We start from the raw sequence: 16,274 nt of genomic DNA on the forward strand, positions 1-16,274 counted from the left end.
CGACGCTCTCCTGCGAGAGCGGAGCCAAACCGGTTTCGGCCAGTTAGTGTATTTTCTTCCATGGCGTGATAGATAGAATTAAGGCCTGCAACATGTCTCCCCTTAATCCAAGAAACTTATGACTATGAGAACATATTACTGCCATGATTTATTATGTTACATGGCACAGCTGACCTTAAAATTAAACTGTAAGGGACTCACTGTCTGCCAAGAGTTGGAGATTGTTTTTTGTGGAAAAACTCACACATGTTAGAAGTGTTGTGAGTAGAGGAAATAGTTTTCCTTTGCACAGGTCAAGCAAAGTGTTTTGAATAGAACCAAAGCATTATTATTGCTTATAATTCTTTTATGTATGTTGAACCGTTTCCTTGGAATTTTAATATCAATACATATTTTCCCAAACTTATTCCACATAGATTTCCTTAAGTTCATAATTATTTTCTCATTAGAACAATCAAATTTTGATTCTATGATAACAATATTTCTTGTGGAATAGTGGATAAAAGGAAATTTTTTACAGTCTATTTTAAGAATAATTTTTAAAACATAGAATAGCTAACATTTATTACATTTTTTATTTTCTTCATTGTGTTGCATAGTTTTTAGCTTTTAAAAATTATTATTTTTTTACTGTCTCAAGTTTTACATATGTCATTTTCCCCAACTGACACCCCCCCCCCCCAGACATTCCCATCTCAGACAAGCCCCCAGTGTCTGTGTCCATTGGTCATGCTAATATGCATGCATACAAGTCCTTTGGTTGCTCTCTAACATCCTTTCCCTATGATTTGTCTCTGGATCTGTTCTTGTTCATCAAAGATGTTGATCATTATATCCCACATATGAGTGAGATCATGTGATATGTATCTTTCTCTGACTTAGCATAATATTCTCCAGTTCCATCCATGCTGTTGCAAATGGTAAGAACTTCTTTTTTACCTCAGCATAGTATTCCATTGTGTAGATGTACCACAGTTTTTTAATCCACTCATCTGCTGATGGTCACTTAGGCTGTTTCCAAATCTTAGCTATTGTAAATTGTGCTGCTATGAACATAGGGGTGCATGTATCCTTTTCTGATGGGTGTTTCTGATTTCTTGGGATATAGAGGTGGGATTACTGGGTTAAATGGAAGTTCCATTTTTAACTTTTTGAGGAAATGCCATGGATAATTGTTAATATTCAAGCATTTTGGATATAATTTATTTTTATGGAATTAGATGTTTGAGACAAAATTTATACATTGCAATACAAAATCCAATGAAAACATAGGTATACAATAGTTTTATTATAACTGTGTTTTTTGTAACATACTACTAGACAGAGAATTGAAGACTCAGGTGACATAAATTTCTTCTTGCTTTGTTGTTGAGTCAAAGCTGATTTAAGTCTCATTTTTTTAAAAATTATTATTATCTGGTAACCTAAAAAAAAAAAAACATTATAAAATTAAATGTTATATTGGGCTAGAAAGTCAATGCACTTGCTTTGAAATACATTGTTTTCTGTAATTTTCAGACATAGCTTAAAAAAGTGAAAAATACTTAGCCTTGTGCAATACTTAACAGTAAATCTGATTTTTTTAAAAAGCAGTGCTTCAGAATTAGCTTATCAAGTGCTAGTTGAAATTATTCTTCACGTGTCTGAAGAATTAGATTACATGTAGCATCTTTACAATGTACACACTTAATAAAAACTATTTACCTGATTTCTCATACCCACTCAGTTGCTCTTCCAAGTGCTCTGAGGTGTGCTACAAATTTACTATTGTGGATCTTCTAGAGTATTCTAAAGAAAAGAAAAAAGTATACATTTAATGGTTTACCACAAATACAACTCAGTTATTTTGAGCTTGAACCTGGGAATCCCTTTTAGGGACAGCTACCCTAAGCACTTGTATGATAAAGGTATGTTTCCCTTGTGTCACCAGGGCAGATAATATTGGTCAAAGATCGCCACAACAATATCTCCCCTCCTCCCATATTTTCCTCAACAGTGTGACCTTGAGTTCACCTCTCCTTGAATTTGGGCGAGGCTTAGGGCTCTGTCATCAACAGAACATGGAAGAAGTAACTGCCTGACTTCTGAGGCTTATTCCAGAAAGGTTGTGCAGCTTCCACCCAGTGCTCTCAGGATGCTTGCTTTGACAGAAGCCAGTCATCATTTAACAAGTCCTATGGCCCTGAGACTGTCATCCTGGACACCATGAATAGATGCTCCAGTTGATAGTCCCAGCTGAGCCCAGCCTTCCAGCCATCCCACCAAAGCTATAGGCTGTGAGTGAGGCTGTCTCGGACCTTTCAAACTAGCCCATCTGCAGCAGAGTACCACTGTTGGGTGACCTCAACTCATGTCTACTCAAGCCATGCTTGAACTTCTAACGCAAGGAATTCTTGTGACAGAAAATGCAACCACAGCAGCCGATATGATGACTTATTAATGAAACACTCAGAAGGAAAATGAATTCAGAGCAATATAAAGTACCCAAATAATACAATGAGATATGGGAAGTTTATAGATGCAAATAAACATGTTAATTTGTTACTTAACTTCCAAATCTACCCTTCTGTTTTTGACTTGAAGCCACTGGAACTAATCTAATGAAATGCGTTTTCTCCTTGCTTATGACAAGCCTCAGTTTCCAGGTCCCCCTTCATTCCCTGTATTCTGCTTTACCTCAGGCTCCAGACATTTCCTGTTTTGTCCCCAGCTCTCACCCACCGCAGTTCTTGAAACAGTCCACTGTGTTCTCACCCTTTACTTTCTTGCTCTATCAGAAACGTGGCTGTCCTCTGCAGACACTGCCGATCCAGAAGCCCTTTTTGTTTTTCTTTTCCTCAGTATTCTTACCACTGGACCTGGTAGTTGTCCTTCTCACATCCTGTTCTCCTTCAGGACCGTTGGCCTCTCTCTTCTTCCCAAAGTTCTCATGATCAGTTTATACAATCAAGTATTATGATCTAGCTACAATTGATTTTTGCACTGGCTCATTGTTACTTTCTTAATTTAGCAATTTCAATGTACATGTAAAAGATTCTTCCACTTAGAGCCTTAATTCCTTGAGCTCCATCCTTTTAAATCTGGCCCTTCACCCACCTACAGTCATTAATTCCCATGGCCATACTTGGACTTAGTCATTACCAGAGACTGCAAGTCTCCTTCAAACTCAAGTTTCCTGTGTTTCACTACTTGACTGACAGCTTTTATCTTTTTAGGTCACTCTCTCTAGTGCCCCAACCCCAGGAATTCTTCTGGGGACCTGCAATCCTACCACCTTTTCACTGTTCCTCCCCATGTTAGTGTCTTCTGTTCCTTCTTCATACAATCTAAATTCCAGGGTCGTTCACTCCCGTGCATGTAGCCCGACTTCCTTACACTTCTCCCACTTTGTCATACTAACTTCACAAAACTATAACACCAGTTAAATACAATGCTGCCCATTCTTCTCATGCACTACATAGCTCATGTGGCCTCACTTTAAATTCATGACCAGAGACAGCAGTTGGACCCTTAATGCTTTCTTTTAGGTGATCCTATCAAACATTCCTAGTCCATTCATTCTTCTATAATACATTCCTGGATGTCTATTTAACTCTTGTTTTCTGTTTTCTAAAAACTCCAACCCTCAACAGGCATCATTATTTTCAGCTGCTGATTCATTTTCTAGTTTCAAGAGGAAATAAAAAAACAGAAGGAAAAAACAGCTTCCTCAACTTCCATGTCAAGAGTAACTCACCCATGCTCTCTCCTCCCTATGCTTCCTTCGAAGGCCACCCCTCTACTTCTTCACTAGGTCTCCTCCTCCCATGCCCACCACACAAGACATAATTCCAGTAACTCCTCCCTCCAGCATCAGTTTTTCCTCTTTACTATATCTTCTCCGGCATATAAAGATTTAATTGAAGTCACAAGATGCAGTTCTCACCAATGAATGTGGACCGAGTGATACATTATGCTTCTGGGTCTGAGTGTTAGATGTTGGGCATTCATTTTCCCTTACATTTTCTCCTTTCCTCAATCGTACTCATGGAACTATTACCTTATGATTTATTTTCTGCCATGCAGGCAATGACAAGTCCCTAACTTAGCAGTTCACCACTGCAGCTGATTTTGCCCACTGGGGAATTAAAAAATGTCTGGAGACATTTTTGGTTGTCACAACAGTTAGGTGGAATTATTACTGGCATCTAGTGGGAAGAGGCTAGGGATGCTGCTAAACATTCAACAATGCCCACCACAGCCATTTCATCTCTCAACTCCCCAACAAAAAAATTCATCCAGATCAAAATGTCAACAGGGCAAGATTGAGAAACCCTGTTCTAGAGGGTGTTAAGGCAAGCAGACAGAAGGTCATGGCCCCCTGAATGCTGGTGGGGCTACCACATTAATATAAATGGCCCACTTATGATTAGGAAACATATATATATATATATATATATATTCTACAACTGCTGTACTTTTGGGGCTTTTGGAACAGGAGCTTAGCTGTTACCCTAACTAGTATGACCTTACCGTTGTTTTAGGTCAATCCACCTGGGGGGTTCTCAGTTTACTATTTTTCACTGTATCACAATATATAGAAGCATAGTAACATCCTGGTGCCTCCTTTAGATCTAATGTCTGAAACTCAGCATTCTGGTATTTCCTAAGCTGGAGAAATCCTTCTTGGGTTTCCTAAGTTTGAAATTGTGCCTGGGTAGCCTCAAGTAATTGCTTCTCATTCATTCCCCCAGATGTTGAGGAGTGGTAATTTTTATTGTGGAATACTTCCCAAGTAAATTTCCTGAGAAAAATAGCTATATCTGCAGCTATTTTTTTCAATGTAGGGCACATTTGCTAGTTTAAATAGAAGACATTAATGTTCTCTCTGTGCAAGGAAACATTGGCAATGATTAATTACATGGGGGAACACTTCAACTCATCATTCAAGTGCTCTGATGCTTTTATCTGCAACAAGGAGAGCACCACAGGGGAGCTCACTCTTGGTTCCATCGTGGTAGACGCTCTCATTTAGACTCCTCACCTAGGTTTTCTTCAGCGGGTCTGACAATATAATTTGATATGTTTGATCTGTAGGTCTTCAAGGAAGCTGGAAGATTAGAACCAATTCACCCAGTAAGGGAGACCAAACCAAGACAAAGTGGAGAATGTGATAACTGCTTATATTGTCTTCCATTTCAGTAGAAACAAGCATGTTTTCCATATGAGAATCTTAAACAGCAGGTCCCCTCAAGCAGGTAACAAAAGGATTTCATTTATACCACCACTTAGCCTATATTGTATCAAAGAGCAATGGAGTAAGTCAGCAAATGCTGAATTGCAATAAAACTACCAACAACCTTTTATTTGAAAACAATGGCATATAATTTTCAAATATGTAATACAGTATTATAAATAAACTTTATTAATAAAATAACATTTTTTATTAACAAAATATATTTTTTAAATGTTATCTGTAGAAAAGTACAGATCAAAATGGAAGAGATACTACCTGGTAGCTTTAAAACTGAAAAGGTGAATTTTTATAATTTTGCCATGCAAAACATTTTTAGGGGCTGTATTCTAGAGAAAAGTAAATAATAACTCATACATAAAGGTTGTGTCAGGGTTTATAGACTTAGACCCCTGGTAATGGATTCAACCTTTCCACAACAAATCAAAAGTATTGTATGCTCACATGAATATACAGTAGTCATTACCTTAAATTTAAAACTCACTATAAACAGCAAACACATAGAGCAGGATATGAAGGCTGTATTGTATCAGTGTGGTCTGCAGAGAATTTCTTCATATGGTTTTTGCCTTGTTGAAATATATGCTGCAGTTCAAAGCTAAAGGGATTACTTCTGAATAGTCATCACAGGGGTTGATTACGTTAGTATATCATATTTAGCTGGACCCTGCAGGCTATTATTCCATTAGCTACGCTGGTTCTGCTATTGTCAAAAAGTTGATCACCTAATGTTAAAAAACTGTGCTTTCTGTTGACCTTATCAAAATGATTCAAAAGGTTTTTTTAAAAAATAAAATAGATTGTGTTTTATGAAAACAATTAAGAATAAATGCTATGTATACAAATGCTCGTATCTTACGGGTGCTTTTAGCATTATGCCACGAAGAGATTATATTTCAGCACATTCTACTTAAAGTCATAGATTCAATTTTAGTAGAAACAATACTTCTTTTTTTTCTTTCATTGATAGCAGAGAGTCTCAGAAACTGATTTCTTGGGGGGGGGGGGGAGAAAGACTCTCCCTTCTTCCTATGTATTCAAATCATATACAATTAAAACCATGGAAGTAAGCCCACTATATTAATATTCATACAATAGTATAACTACAATGGCCTAATTACAATATGGTTTTATAAGGCAACTATACTAAGGAGGAAAGAGTTTTTGTTTGAGGAAATATGTATATAAATTGAAAATTTGCCCTGGCCAGTGTTTCTCACACATTAGCCCTCACACCAAAGGGTTTGACTCCCAGTTAAGGTCACATGCCTGGGCTACAGATTTGATCACCAGCTGGAATATTGGGAGGCAACCAATTGATGTGATAGTCTCTCTCCATTGATTTCTCTCCCTCTCTCTCTCTCTCTCTCTCTCTCTCTCTCTCTCTCTCTCTCTCTCTCGTTCCTCTCTCTATTCCATTCTCTCTTTAAAAATATCAATGGAAAAATATCCTCTGCTGAGGATTAAAAAAAAAAGAAAGAAAATTTGTCATTCACACTTGATAATGATAAAATAACTTCAAATAAATAAATAAGCATTTATTTATTAATTATTCTCCAGATAATGGTTATGTAGTTTTAGTCATTTAATCATAACAGTTAAAAACTTTTAAAGAAATTAGTTAAATATATATTCTTATCCCATTATCAATTTAAGACATAATTTGATACATTTGACTTTTAACCCAATTAGCTATAGATGAAGTAACAAAATGATGGTATAACTTTGAAAAAGGTATCGACAGTTATGGCTTTATTATTTTAAGAACCTACATAAAACTTTTACTAGAGTCAGGTTAAGAAAGCTGTCCTTTGGAAACAAAGATGATTTGAAGCGATCTCAGTTGAACAGGCAGTTTTGAACATGTTCCCAGAGCTGTGACGGATTGGCATAGACTCTTGTGTCCTTTTCCGCATGCTCCTCCTTGTAACTGATGGTGTGGAAATGTCTGATCAGGGACAGAGCCTGCTGTCCTGGAGCACAGCCAGGTGCTAATTTTGGCCCCATTAGCTCTGTTCTCTAATTGACTGAACTTTTCAGCAAGTGGAAGTCTCCTAATATTTCTTGTACTTGGTTGCCTTTAGCCACTCCACTTGATACTCACAGCAGAGAAGGGGTGGGTATCGGTCGGGAGGAAACAGATGGCACATTCAAGTGGGAGTCTGAAGAGACTAATGAAGGGACACTGAGAGGTGAGGGCAGGGCTGAGGAACCGATAAGGGATGCGGAAACACCTAGCAACTTGCAATAAAGGGATGCTAGGCCATCATCTTCCCTGGGGCTGAGGATAAAGGGGGAGAGGATGGTGTTATCGTACCCCAAGTGAGAAACAGAGGTTTAGAAAAGGGGTCAGTTGGTAGAATCCAGAAGCAGCAATTGTAGAGTGTTACTACTGCAGAACTGAGCTGAAGCCAGGGTCAGAGAATTAATTCCCAGACTTCTTTACCTTCCTCACCTCTGGTATCCAGGAAGCCAGAGGCAAGGGAACCTGTGAGATGCAGTCTGAAGTCAGAGTCCTGTGACACAGAGCAAAGTGGGACAATGGATGTTGGTGTGTGTGTGTGTGTGTGTGTGTGTGTGTGTGTGTGTGTGAAATAGCATATAACAATCACAAAATAAAATTTAGTCATGGGAAGAACAGTTTATGTGTCCATGTACTTGATACTAGCATATAATTTAGTGCTTCTCTTTTCCTCCTCTTTCCCTTTCTCCTTCCCCCACTCCACATTCGGGGGGCGGTAATATTGGTTTCTCATTCATCTGGTCATGGACTTCACATCTAAGAGTTCTGTAAAAATTCTATAAATCGAAACCTCAGATTATAGACACAATCTTACACTCCCAAGAAAATCTATGAGTTTTTTCCTAGTAATACTCTCCTACTTTTTGTAAACTAACAGAAAGGCAACCTGTTCTGTGCTTTGAAGTTGAGGTTATGATGTGGTTATTCTATAGCTGTTGGATATAACAGTCAAGATGTAAACTTTTAAGACAGGACATATATTTTAAGTTTGGGCAGATTCTTCTAAGTGTCAAAAACTGACGTGTACTCATCTTATTACAAGTTCGGGTATATAGCAATTCCCTTTCCAAAGGGTTTTGCTAATATTTGAAGCCAACTAAAATTTATGCAAGGATCAGAAGTATATTCTAACTAAAAAATACAGGTTCTTGTCTTTCCCATAAGTATCATTATCTTAAATAGGTGGAATGGGGCTAGACTTGGAAGTATTGAAGATACCATATTAACACAAAATTATACCAAATGTCTTCTGGATATCTAATCTTTAATGAGAGTTTCTCATTTATATCTATTAATTTATATAGGTGCTAAATATCAATACTTTCTTAAGATAAATACAATGTTGATGTCTTCATACTGTTCATTTTATTTCTCATGCTAATACTACATTACAAATTTTGCATTTTTTTTCTAGTCAAAATGGAAGAACAAAAATCAGTTTATCCTCTTTCTTGAAACAATACCATCAGCTCCCCCAAAACCCATGAACAAAATATATAAAACAATGATTTTGAAGACACTGGACATGAGATAAGAGAAGTCAGTGATTCCTGAAAGATTAGAAATAAGCAATATGAGCCCTATTGCTGCCCTATTCCCCAGCTTGCTGCTTTGAGGAAGCTTCCAGTCATGGCTCAGAGAGGGAGAATCCAGGGAGAGTCCAGGAAACTTCCTTAGTTGAGGAGATAAAGCTGTGAGGCTGGGGAGACACAGGCAAGAGTTAGAAACCAATGTGCTAGAGAGGAGAAAGCTGCGCACAGAATCCTGGAGATCTGTAAAGGCCACCTGCAAATATTCAGCAAAGTACAGATCACAGCATATATTTGAGGAAATTACTCAAGGATGAGGAAATAACAATGCAAAAGAATATTAATGAACATTATATAGTGTCCACAGAGGCTATGCATGCTCCTTGTTATCACCAGCCAGAATAGAAAAACTCACAATTCATGGGTAGAGTACCCAAAAAGTTATTGACTGAGTGGTGGGGAATAATTACCCCTAGACAAAAGCTTTCTCTGACCCCACCTAGAGATCTCAAAAGAAAACCCAAAAGGAGCAAATTGTTTCCAGATAACTTTATTGCATCTCTGAACAAAGCTCAAGAATATTTACAGGACTAAAAAAGTATCCAGCACCAAAAATAAGGCAAAATTGAAAATGTCTATCATCTAATAAAAACTAAAAACTATGAAAGGAAGCATAATGAGGAGAAAAATCAATCAAAACCGACAGTCATTAGAATTTGGAACAAACACATTAAAAGTTATTATAGTTGTATTTTAGACATTAAAGAGTGTTTAGAGACATGAAAGATAAAATGAAAGAAAGCATTAGTGAAATTGGAGACAGAGTAAAAACTACCTGGAATAAGACAAAGAAAGATCAAAAATTAAAAAGATGAATGGAGCATCAGTGAGCTATAGGAGTTTCAGGCAGCATACTATATATGTTATTAGAGTTCTGGAGGATGATGGGTGAATAATTAAAAAAAAATTAATGAGTATCACAAACCCACAGATCTAAAGTAAAAGAAACTTAAGAGTACTAAAATATGCAATACCCTGTCAAACTTAGAATACTATATCCAGTAAAAATATCTCTAAAAAATGAATGCAACATGGACATAGATAATAATGTGCTAATTGTTGGGTGGGGGGAAGAGGGTTGGTAGAGGTGTAAGATGGTATGGTGGGGGACAAAGGGTGATGGAAAACAAATAAAATTCAAAAAATGAATACAAAATAAAGACTTTTTGAGAAGCAAAGCTGAAGCAATTCATCAGCAGTAGACAGCACTACAAGAAGTGATTAAGTCCTCAGGCAGAAGAAAAATAACACCAAATGGGAATCTCAATCTATACTAAGGAAGTGAAAAACATCAGAAATAGTAAGTATACAAATCAATATAAAATATTTTTTTAATTAAAAAATTTCTTCAAGTTACATTTGATTATTTAAACAAAATAATACTAAGAGAAAATGGAGTTTATAATATACATAAAAGTATAATATATGATAGCAACACTGCAAAGACTGGGAGGGGGAGAAATGGAAGTATGCTTCTTAAGATTCTTATACTCTACTAGAGGCCTGGTGCATGAAATTCGTGCACTGGAGGGAGGGAGGTCCCTTAGCCAGGTCTGCACCCTTTTGCAGTCTGGGAATCCTTAGGGATGGCTTAGACCCTCTTCTCATGGGGATTGGGACTGAACTGCCAGTCGGATATCCTTAGCACTGACACAAAGGCAGAAGAGGCTCCCACCAGGGCCACTGCACTCTCCAGCCATGAACCCAGCTTCTGGCTGAGCAGTGCTCCCCCTGTGGGAGGGCACTGACCACCAAGGGGCAGATCCTGCATTGAGTGTCTTTGCCCTGGTTGTCAGTGCACATCAACCGGTCATTTCGCTGTTTGATTGATTTGCATATTAGTCTTTTCTTATATAGGATGTTAAGTGGTCTAATGTCACCTGAAGGTAAACTGTGATAAATTAATGATACATACTGGTCATTACTTTTGCTTTCACACTTTAGTTTGTACTTTTTAACTATTTTGGTTAAAAAGAAAAAAAAACCCTTAAGATTTGAAAAATCAGTATAATTCAAATCTAAAGATGAGGAAGTCTACCTCTAATTTAAACCTTCATTTGAAAATCTTTTTTTGTTGTTGTTCGTTTGTTTTTTAAATTTCTTTTTTTAAAAAATATATTTTATTGATTTTGTACAGAGAGGAAGGGAGAGGGATAGACTTAGAAACATCGATGAGAGAGAGTCATCGATCAGCTGCCTCTTGCACACCCCCTACTGGGGATATGCCCACAACCAAGGTATATGCCCTTGACCGGAATTGAACCCAGGACCTTCCAATCCCCAAGCCGATGCTCTATCCATTGAGCCAAACCGGTTTCGGCTGTTTTTTAAATTTCTTTATTGATTAAGGTATTACATATGTATCCTTATGGAAAATCTTTCTTGCTTATATATTTTCCTGAACTGAAGCTTGAGGATGAATTAATGACTTAAAGCAGTAACAATTTTATCATCACTCCCAAAGTTTAATTATCCTTGACCAAATTAGGTGACATGCAATATCCTATATACTAGTAATAAAACACTGATATGCAAATCGACCAAAGGGCAGGATGACCATTTGCTATGACATGCACTGATCACCAAGGGGCAGACCTTGAGTGCAGGTGCTTCCCCCTGGTAGTCAGTGCGCTTCCACAAGGGGAGTGCTTCTCAGCCAGAAGCCAAACTCACCGCTAGTGAGAGCAGCAGCAATGGTGGGAGCCTCTCCCACTTTCACTGCAGGTGGGTGGTAAAGAGTGAGGGGTCCTGGACTGTGAGAGAGTGCAGGCTGGGTTGAGGAACCCCCCAGTGCACAAAATTTCGTGCACTGGGCCTCTAGTATGTAACAGAAATCTAAATACTGGTAGAAGATTTGGATTTTTTTCTGGTGCTTTTATAAAAATAATAGTGTTTGGAAAATATATAAACTCTATGCTTTCTTTCATGAACAGACTACTGTAGAACAAAGGAGATAACAGTTTCAATAAATAATGTAGAGATGTAAAAATTAATATTTTTTTGCAAAACACGAATTTCCAATGTATCCTGATATTTTCAAACAAAAGATGCTGTAGTTATACAATATCCAGTCCAAATATTATGAGTCAATATGGACCTTTTCAGCAGCAAAGTTTCTAGAAAATTCTAGTTCTGAGAAATAGATCTTCTTTGAAAAACCAAAACAATTCTCCCACCAGTATTACCAGGAGCTTGTTAGGAATGCAGACCTAGTAAATTAGAACTCACATTTTAAAAGGATCTCAAGGTGATTCATTTACTCATTAACATTTGAGACTCATCTATATATAAATGAAGCCTGGTACACGAATTCATGTAGCAGTGGGGTCCCTCAACCTGGTCTGTGGGATCGGGCTGAAACCAGCTCTCCAACATCCCCCGAGGGGTCCTGATTGCAAGAGGGTGCAGGCCAGGCTGAGGGACCCCACTGGTACACAAATCTGTACACTGAGCCTCTAGTTGTTTTATATAGGCTTACTCTTACTTATACTATTTAAGGTAGGAGCAAAATGGCATACTCTATAAAAGGTAAAGTAATAGCTACTTGTCTTGTTTAGTTGCAAAATTCAGATCATAAGTTCATAAGTAGAAATTAAATTTGTTTCCATGGATGGAGAATATATGCTGTACTAGGAAATGTAATTGGGACATTTAAAAAAAAAAATATATATGTTATTGATTTTTTTACAGAGAGGAAGGGAGAAGGATAGAGAATTAGAAACATTGGTGAGAGAGAAATATCGATCAGCTGCCTCTTGCACACCCCCTACTGGGGATGTGCCTGCACCCAAGGCACATGCTCCTGACCAGAATGGAACCTGTGACTCTTCAGTCCGCAAGCTGACACTCTATCCACTGAGCCAAACCAGTTAGGGCAGTGGTTGGCAAATTCATTAGTCAACAGAGCCAAATATCAACAGTACAACAATTGAAATTTTTTTTGAGAGCCAAATTTTTTAAACTTAAACTTCTTCTAATGCCACTTCTTCAAACTAGAGTTGCCCAGGCTGTGGTATTTTGTGGAAGAGCCACACTCAAGAGGCCAAAGAGCCGCATGTGGCTTGCGAGCCAGTTTGCCGACCATGGCGATAGGGCATAATTGGGACTTTTTTTTTTTAAAAAAAGCCTCTCAACCACCTTATGCTCCAGGTATTATTATCCCCGTTTTACAGAAAAGGAAACCAAAGGTTGGAGAGGTTAACTTGCTCCATATCACACGTATATAACTGGCTCAGTCGAGATTCAAACCCAGGCTGGATTGGATCCAAAATCCATGCTCCTTTAAAAAAATATTAAAAAAAATTTTTCTATATTGAATCTATTGGGCAATTTAGTAACACTGGTAAATAAAACCACACGTTTCAAGTGCACAGCTTTATAACACAGCATCTGCATACTGCATCGTGTGCTCACCTCCCAAAGTCAAACCTCTTTCCCCACCATTTATCTCCCCTTTGCCCTCTTCCACCCGCCCTGCTTCTCTCTGGCAATCACCACACTGTTGTCTGTATCTATGATGCTCTTTTTTCTCTTAACCCCTTCGCTTTTTTCACCCACCCCTCTAATCCCATCTCCCTCTGACAGCTGTCAGTCTGTTCTATGTATCTGTTTCTGGTTCTATTTTGTCAGTTTATTTTATTCGTTAGATTCCACATATAAGTGAAATCATGTGGTATGTGCCATCCTTTCATACTCATTCTTACTCCAGTGAACTCAGAAGGAAGGTGAGTCACAGGAAAGGCTCCAAGCAACTGCCATGTGCTGGGCATGGAGAGGTTGATTTATCTGACTTTGTAGAGAAAGCCTATTTAGTTCTTAATCATTATTTGTCTATTTAATTTCTTGTCTTCCAGAGACTGTTTCTAAGGCTGCAGTTTAAAAAAATTGCCACGTGCCCCAGGGATGTCCCTGCAAAGCACTAACCTGACACGTAGGCCAGGACAACCGAGCTTGGACTAATCCTAACCCAGGGTTTGCATCGTGTGAGTTGTTGCTGCCTTTGTTTCATTAGACTTTGACTGGACCCCCTAATGGATTTCGCTTCATAAAGTCAGGAAAAGAGGGAAAGAAAGCAATTTATTCATGTTTTCATGGGAGCTCACTGAAGACATGAAATTTCTCTAAAAATGCAAATCATTCGGTGCAACACAAGTGAAACGGGGGAGCTAAAGCTCCTAGAGGAAAGCGCTTTCCCAGGGATAATGTTTTTATGCCAAGTGATTGAATACATCAATCCATTTATTGCAACATCTTCACTTAAGTATTTTATCCTAGCTGGATGTGTGAAAGGGTACTAGAGGACTTTTCTTTATCGCTACGAAAATTGATTACACTTGTTAATTTGGCTTTTAATCTAAGGTATATCAAAATAAATACCATAAACAAGTGTAGAAGAAATCAATATAGATCTCTTCAATATCAGATTGATCAAAAAAGGATTTAGTAAGACTCTAAAATGTAAAATAGTAATGTACAAACTAAGCCCTTACTTATGTAATATGACTTTGGAAGAAACTATTTCTGAAAATAGAAATAGTGCACTTTTGTTGCATTAAGGAAAAATCCCCAGAAGGCCTACCTATCCAAGGTATTTAATGTGAACATTCGTTTTTAAAAGATTTTTTGTTTTTTTTGTTCCGCCATTCTTGTTAATTCACAGGGCACCATATTACAGATTTAAAAATATATATATATGCTGCATAAAGTGAAAATTACACTTAACAAGTATAAGGTTAGTCATAAAAAATAGATAAAACAACACTCTTAAAAGCCAAGATATCACAAGGAAAGGCTATCAGTCATTCTTGTAGAGAAGGTGAGGACAATGAGAAATAAAAATCTTACCCAAAGACTCCTGAAATGCTACCTAGACCAGGCCTGGGCCATTACGATGTGTGCTTTGCAGCACCCAAGCAGCAAACCAACTGCTCAGCCAACACTCTTTTGACTAAGTGTATTTCTTATTTCACTTGTATACTAATAATAATGAAAGACACAGAGATTCAGGCTACTCCACTCTTAGAATGATGCCAATTTTTAACTTTCCCAGGAGTGGGTAGAGTTTATGTTGAACACACACTGTATTTCTCAACTGTTAACCTCTATTCATTTGTTATATTTGTCATTCATTCAGCCAATAGTCAATGAGCACCCAGCAAGGGAAAAACGTTTGTGGGATAGGTTCTAGGGTACAGTTTGAGGCAGTGTTCAGATTAGATGGGCTCAGGAGTATGTGGTAGAGGGGACAGTGGGGCACTCTGTCTCCAATCATGGCAGCTTTCTTTGGATTAGTGCCTGGACTTCAGAGGGGAAATGAGAGTTTTATGTAAAATTTCTTAAAGCAATTAATTTAGAATAGTCTAATAAGGGGCACAGGGTTTCAAGAAAACATTAAGACATAACAGAACACATTTAAATGCTTGTCTCAGGAAAATACAAGACTGTTGGGTTTTCCATGGTAAGACTTAGATTCTTTGATAGCTTGGTGAATTGGTAAAAAGTTTGGAAAGTGGAGAATCTCTGTGTTAGAGCCTGTATCCTCAGCATGTGCACATTATCCATCTGTGCATATGTTTTGACTTTAGATAAGTAGAAGTCATTTTTTTTTTGTTAAAAAAAATTTTTTTTAATATATATATTTTATTGATTTTTTACAGAGAGGAAGGGAGAGAGATGGAGAGCTAGAAACGTCAATGAGAGAGAAACATTGACCAGCTGCCTCTTGCACACCTCCTACCGGGAATGTGCCCGCAACCAATGTACATGCCCTTGACCGGAATCGAACCTGGGACCTTTCAGTCTGCAGACCGACACTCTACCACTGAGCCAAACCGGCTTCGGCAAGTAGAAGTCATTTTTGAAAACTCTTTTAACCACTGAGAAACACTGGCCAGGGTTGAAATGATATATATATTTTTAATGCACTATTGCTTCAAATAATTTAAAAGTTAAGTTTAAATATTTATTTAGTGTTTCCTTCCTGTCTTTATAAAAGAAGTTTTCAGCTACACAAATCATATTAATTGAAAAAAATTCAGTTGTATTAAAGAGCAAAGAGAATATCAAGTCCCCTGTCCCCATTTTAGTTCTATAACTGCAGTATGCATAGGCATAGAGGGGGGAAAGAGAGAAGTAGCAGAGTTGGAAGGATGTTTTTCCTTACTACACGAATAATCTCCATTCAAATTTACCTTCTTTGGCTCCATTACACTGTGGTTGGGGGGAAAAAGTTGCTCTGTCTTAAAACCAAACATATTTTCTTTGGAAAGACCTATATACATTATGCTTTAATAATGGGAAGAAATTAAAAATGACAATGATGCATATTTAGAGATAAAGTTACTGGAAAAAGACTAGTGGTCCCTTGTGGTCAGTGCATGTCTATTTTTATGGCTAATCCCATATGGATGAGTTAAGATAAAAAAATATA

The 16,274-nt window shown here is 37.6% G+C and overlaps 1 protein-coding gene across 1 annotated transcript in view; it reads right to left on the reverse strand.

Annotated features, from left to right (window-relative positions):
* Positions 1 to 1,256: 1,256 nt before the first annotated feature.
* TTC29 (tetratricopeptide repeat domain 29) overlaps positions 1,257 to 16,274 on the reverse strand; it is a 148,037-nt gene continuing 133,019 nt past the window's right edge. Inside the window, exons 11-12 of the mRNA XM_045576686.1 lie at positions 1,719 to 1,788; positions 1,257 to 1,424 (exon numbers count right to left, since the gene is read on the reverse strand). Coding sequence (XP_045432642.1) covers positions 1,754 to 1,788 — 35 coding nt within the window. The 3' untranslated portion in view covers positions 1,257 to 1,424; positions 1,719 to 1,753. The remainder of the gene's footprint in view (positions 1,425 to 1,718; positions 1,789 to 16,274) is intronic.

This window comes from Pipistrellus kuhlii, unplaced genomic scaffold (assembly GCF_014108245.1).
Source record: "Pipistrellus kuhlii isolate mPipKuh1 unplaced genomic scaffold, mPipKuh1.p scaffold_m20_p_8, whole genome shotgun sequence".
In the NCBI taxonomy this organism is placed as follows: Eukaryota; Metazoa; Chordata; class Mammalia; order Chiroptera; family Vespertilionidae; genus Pipistrellus; species Pipistrellus kuhlii.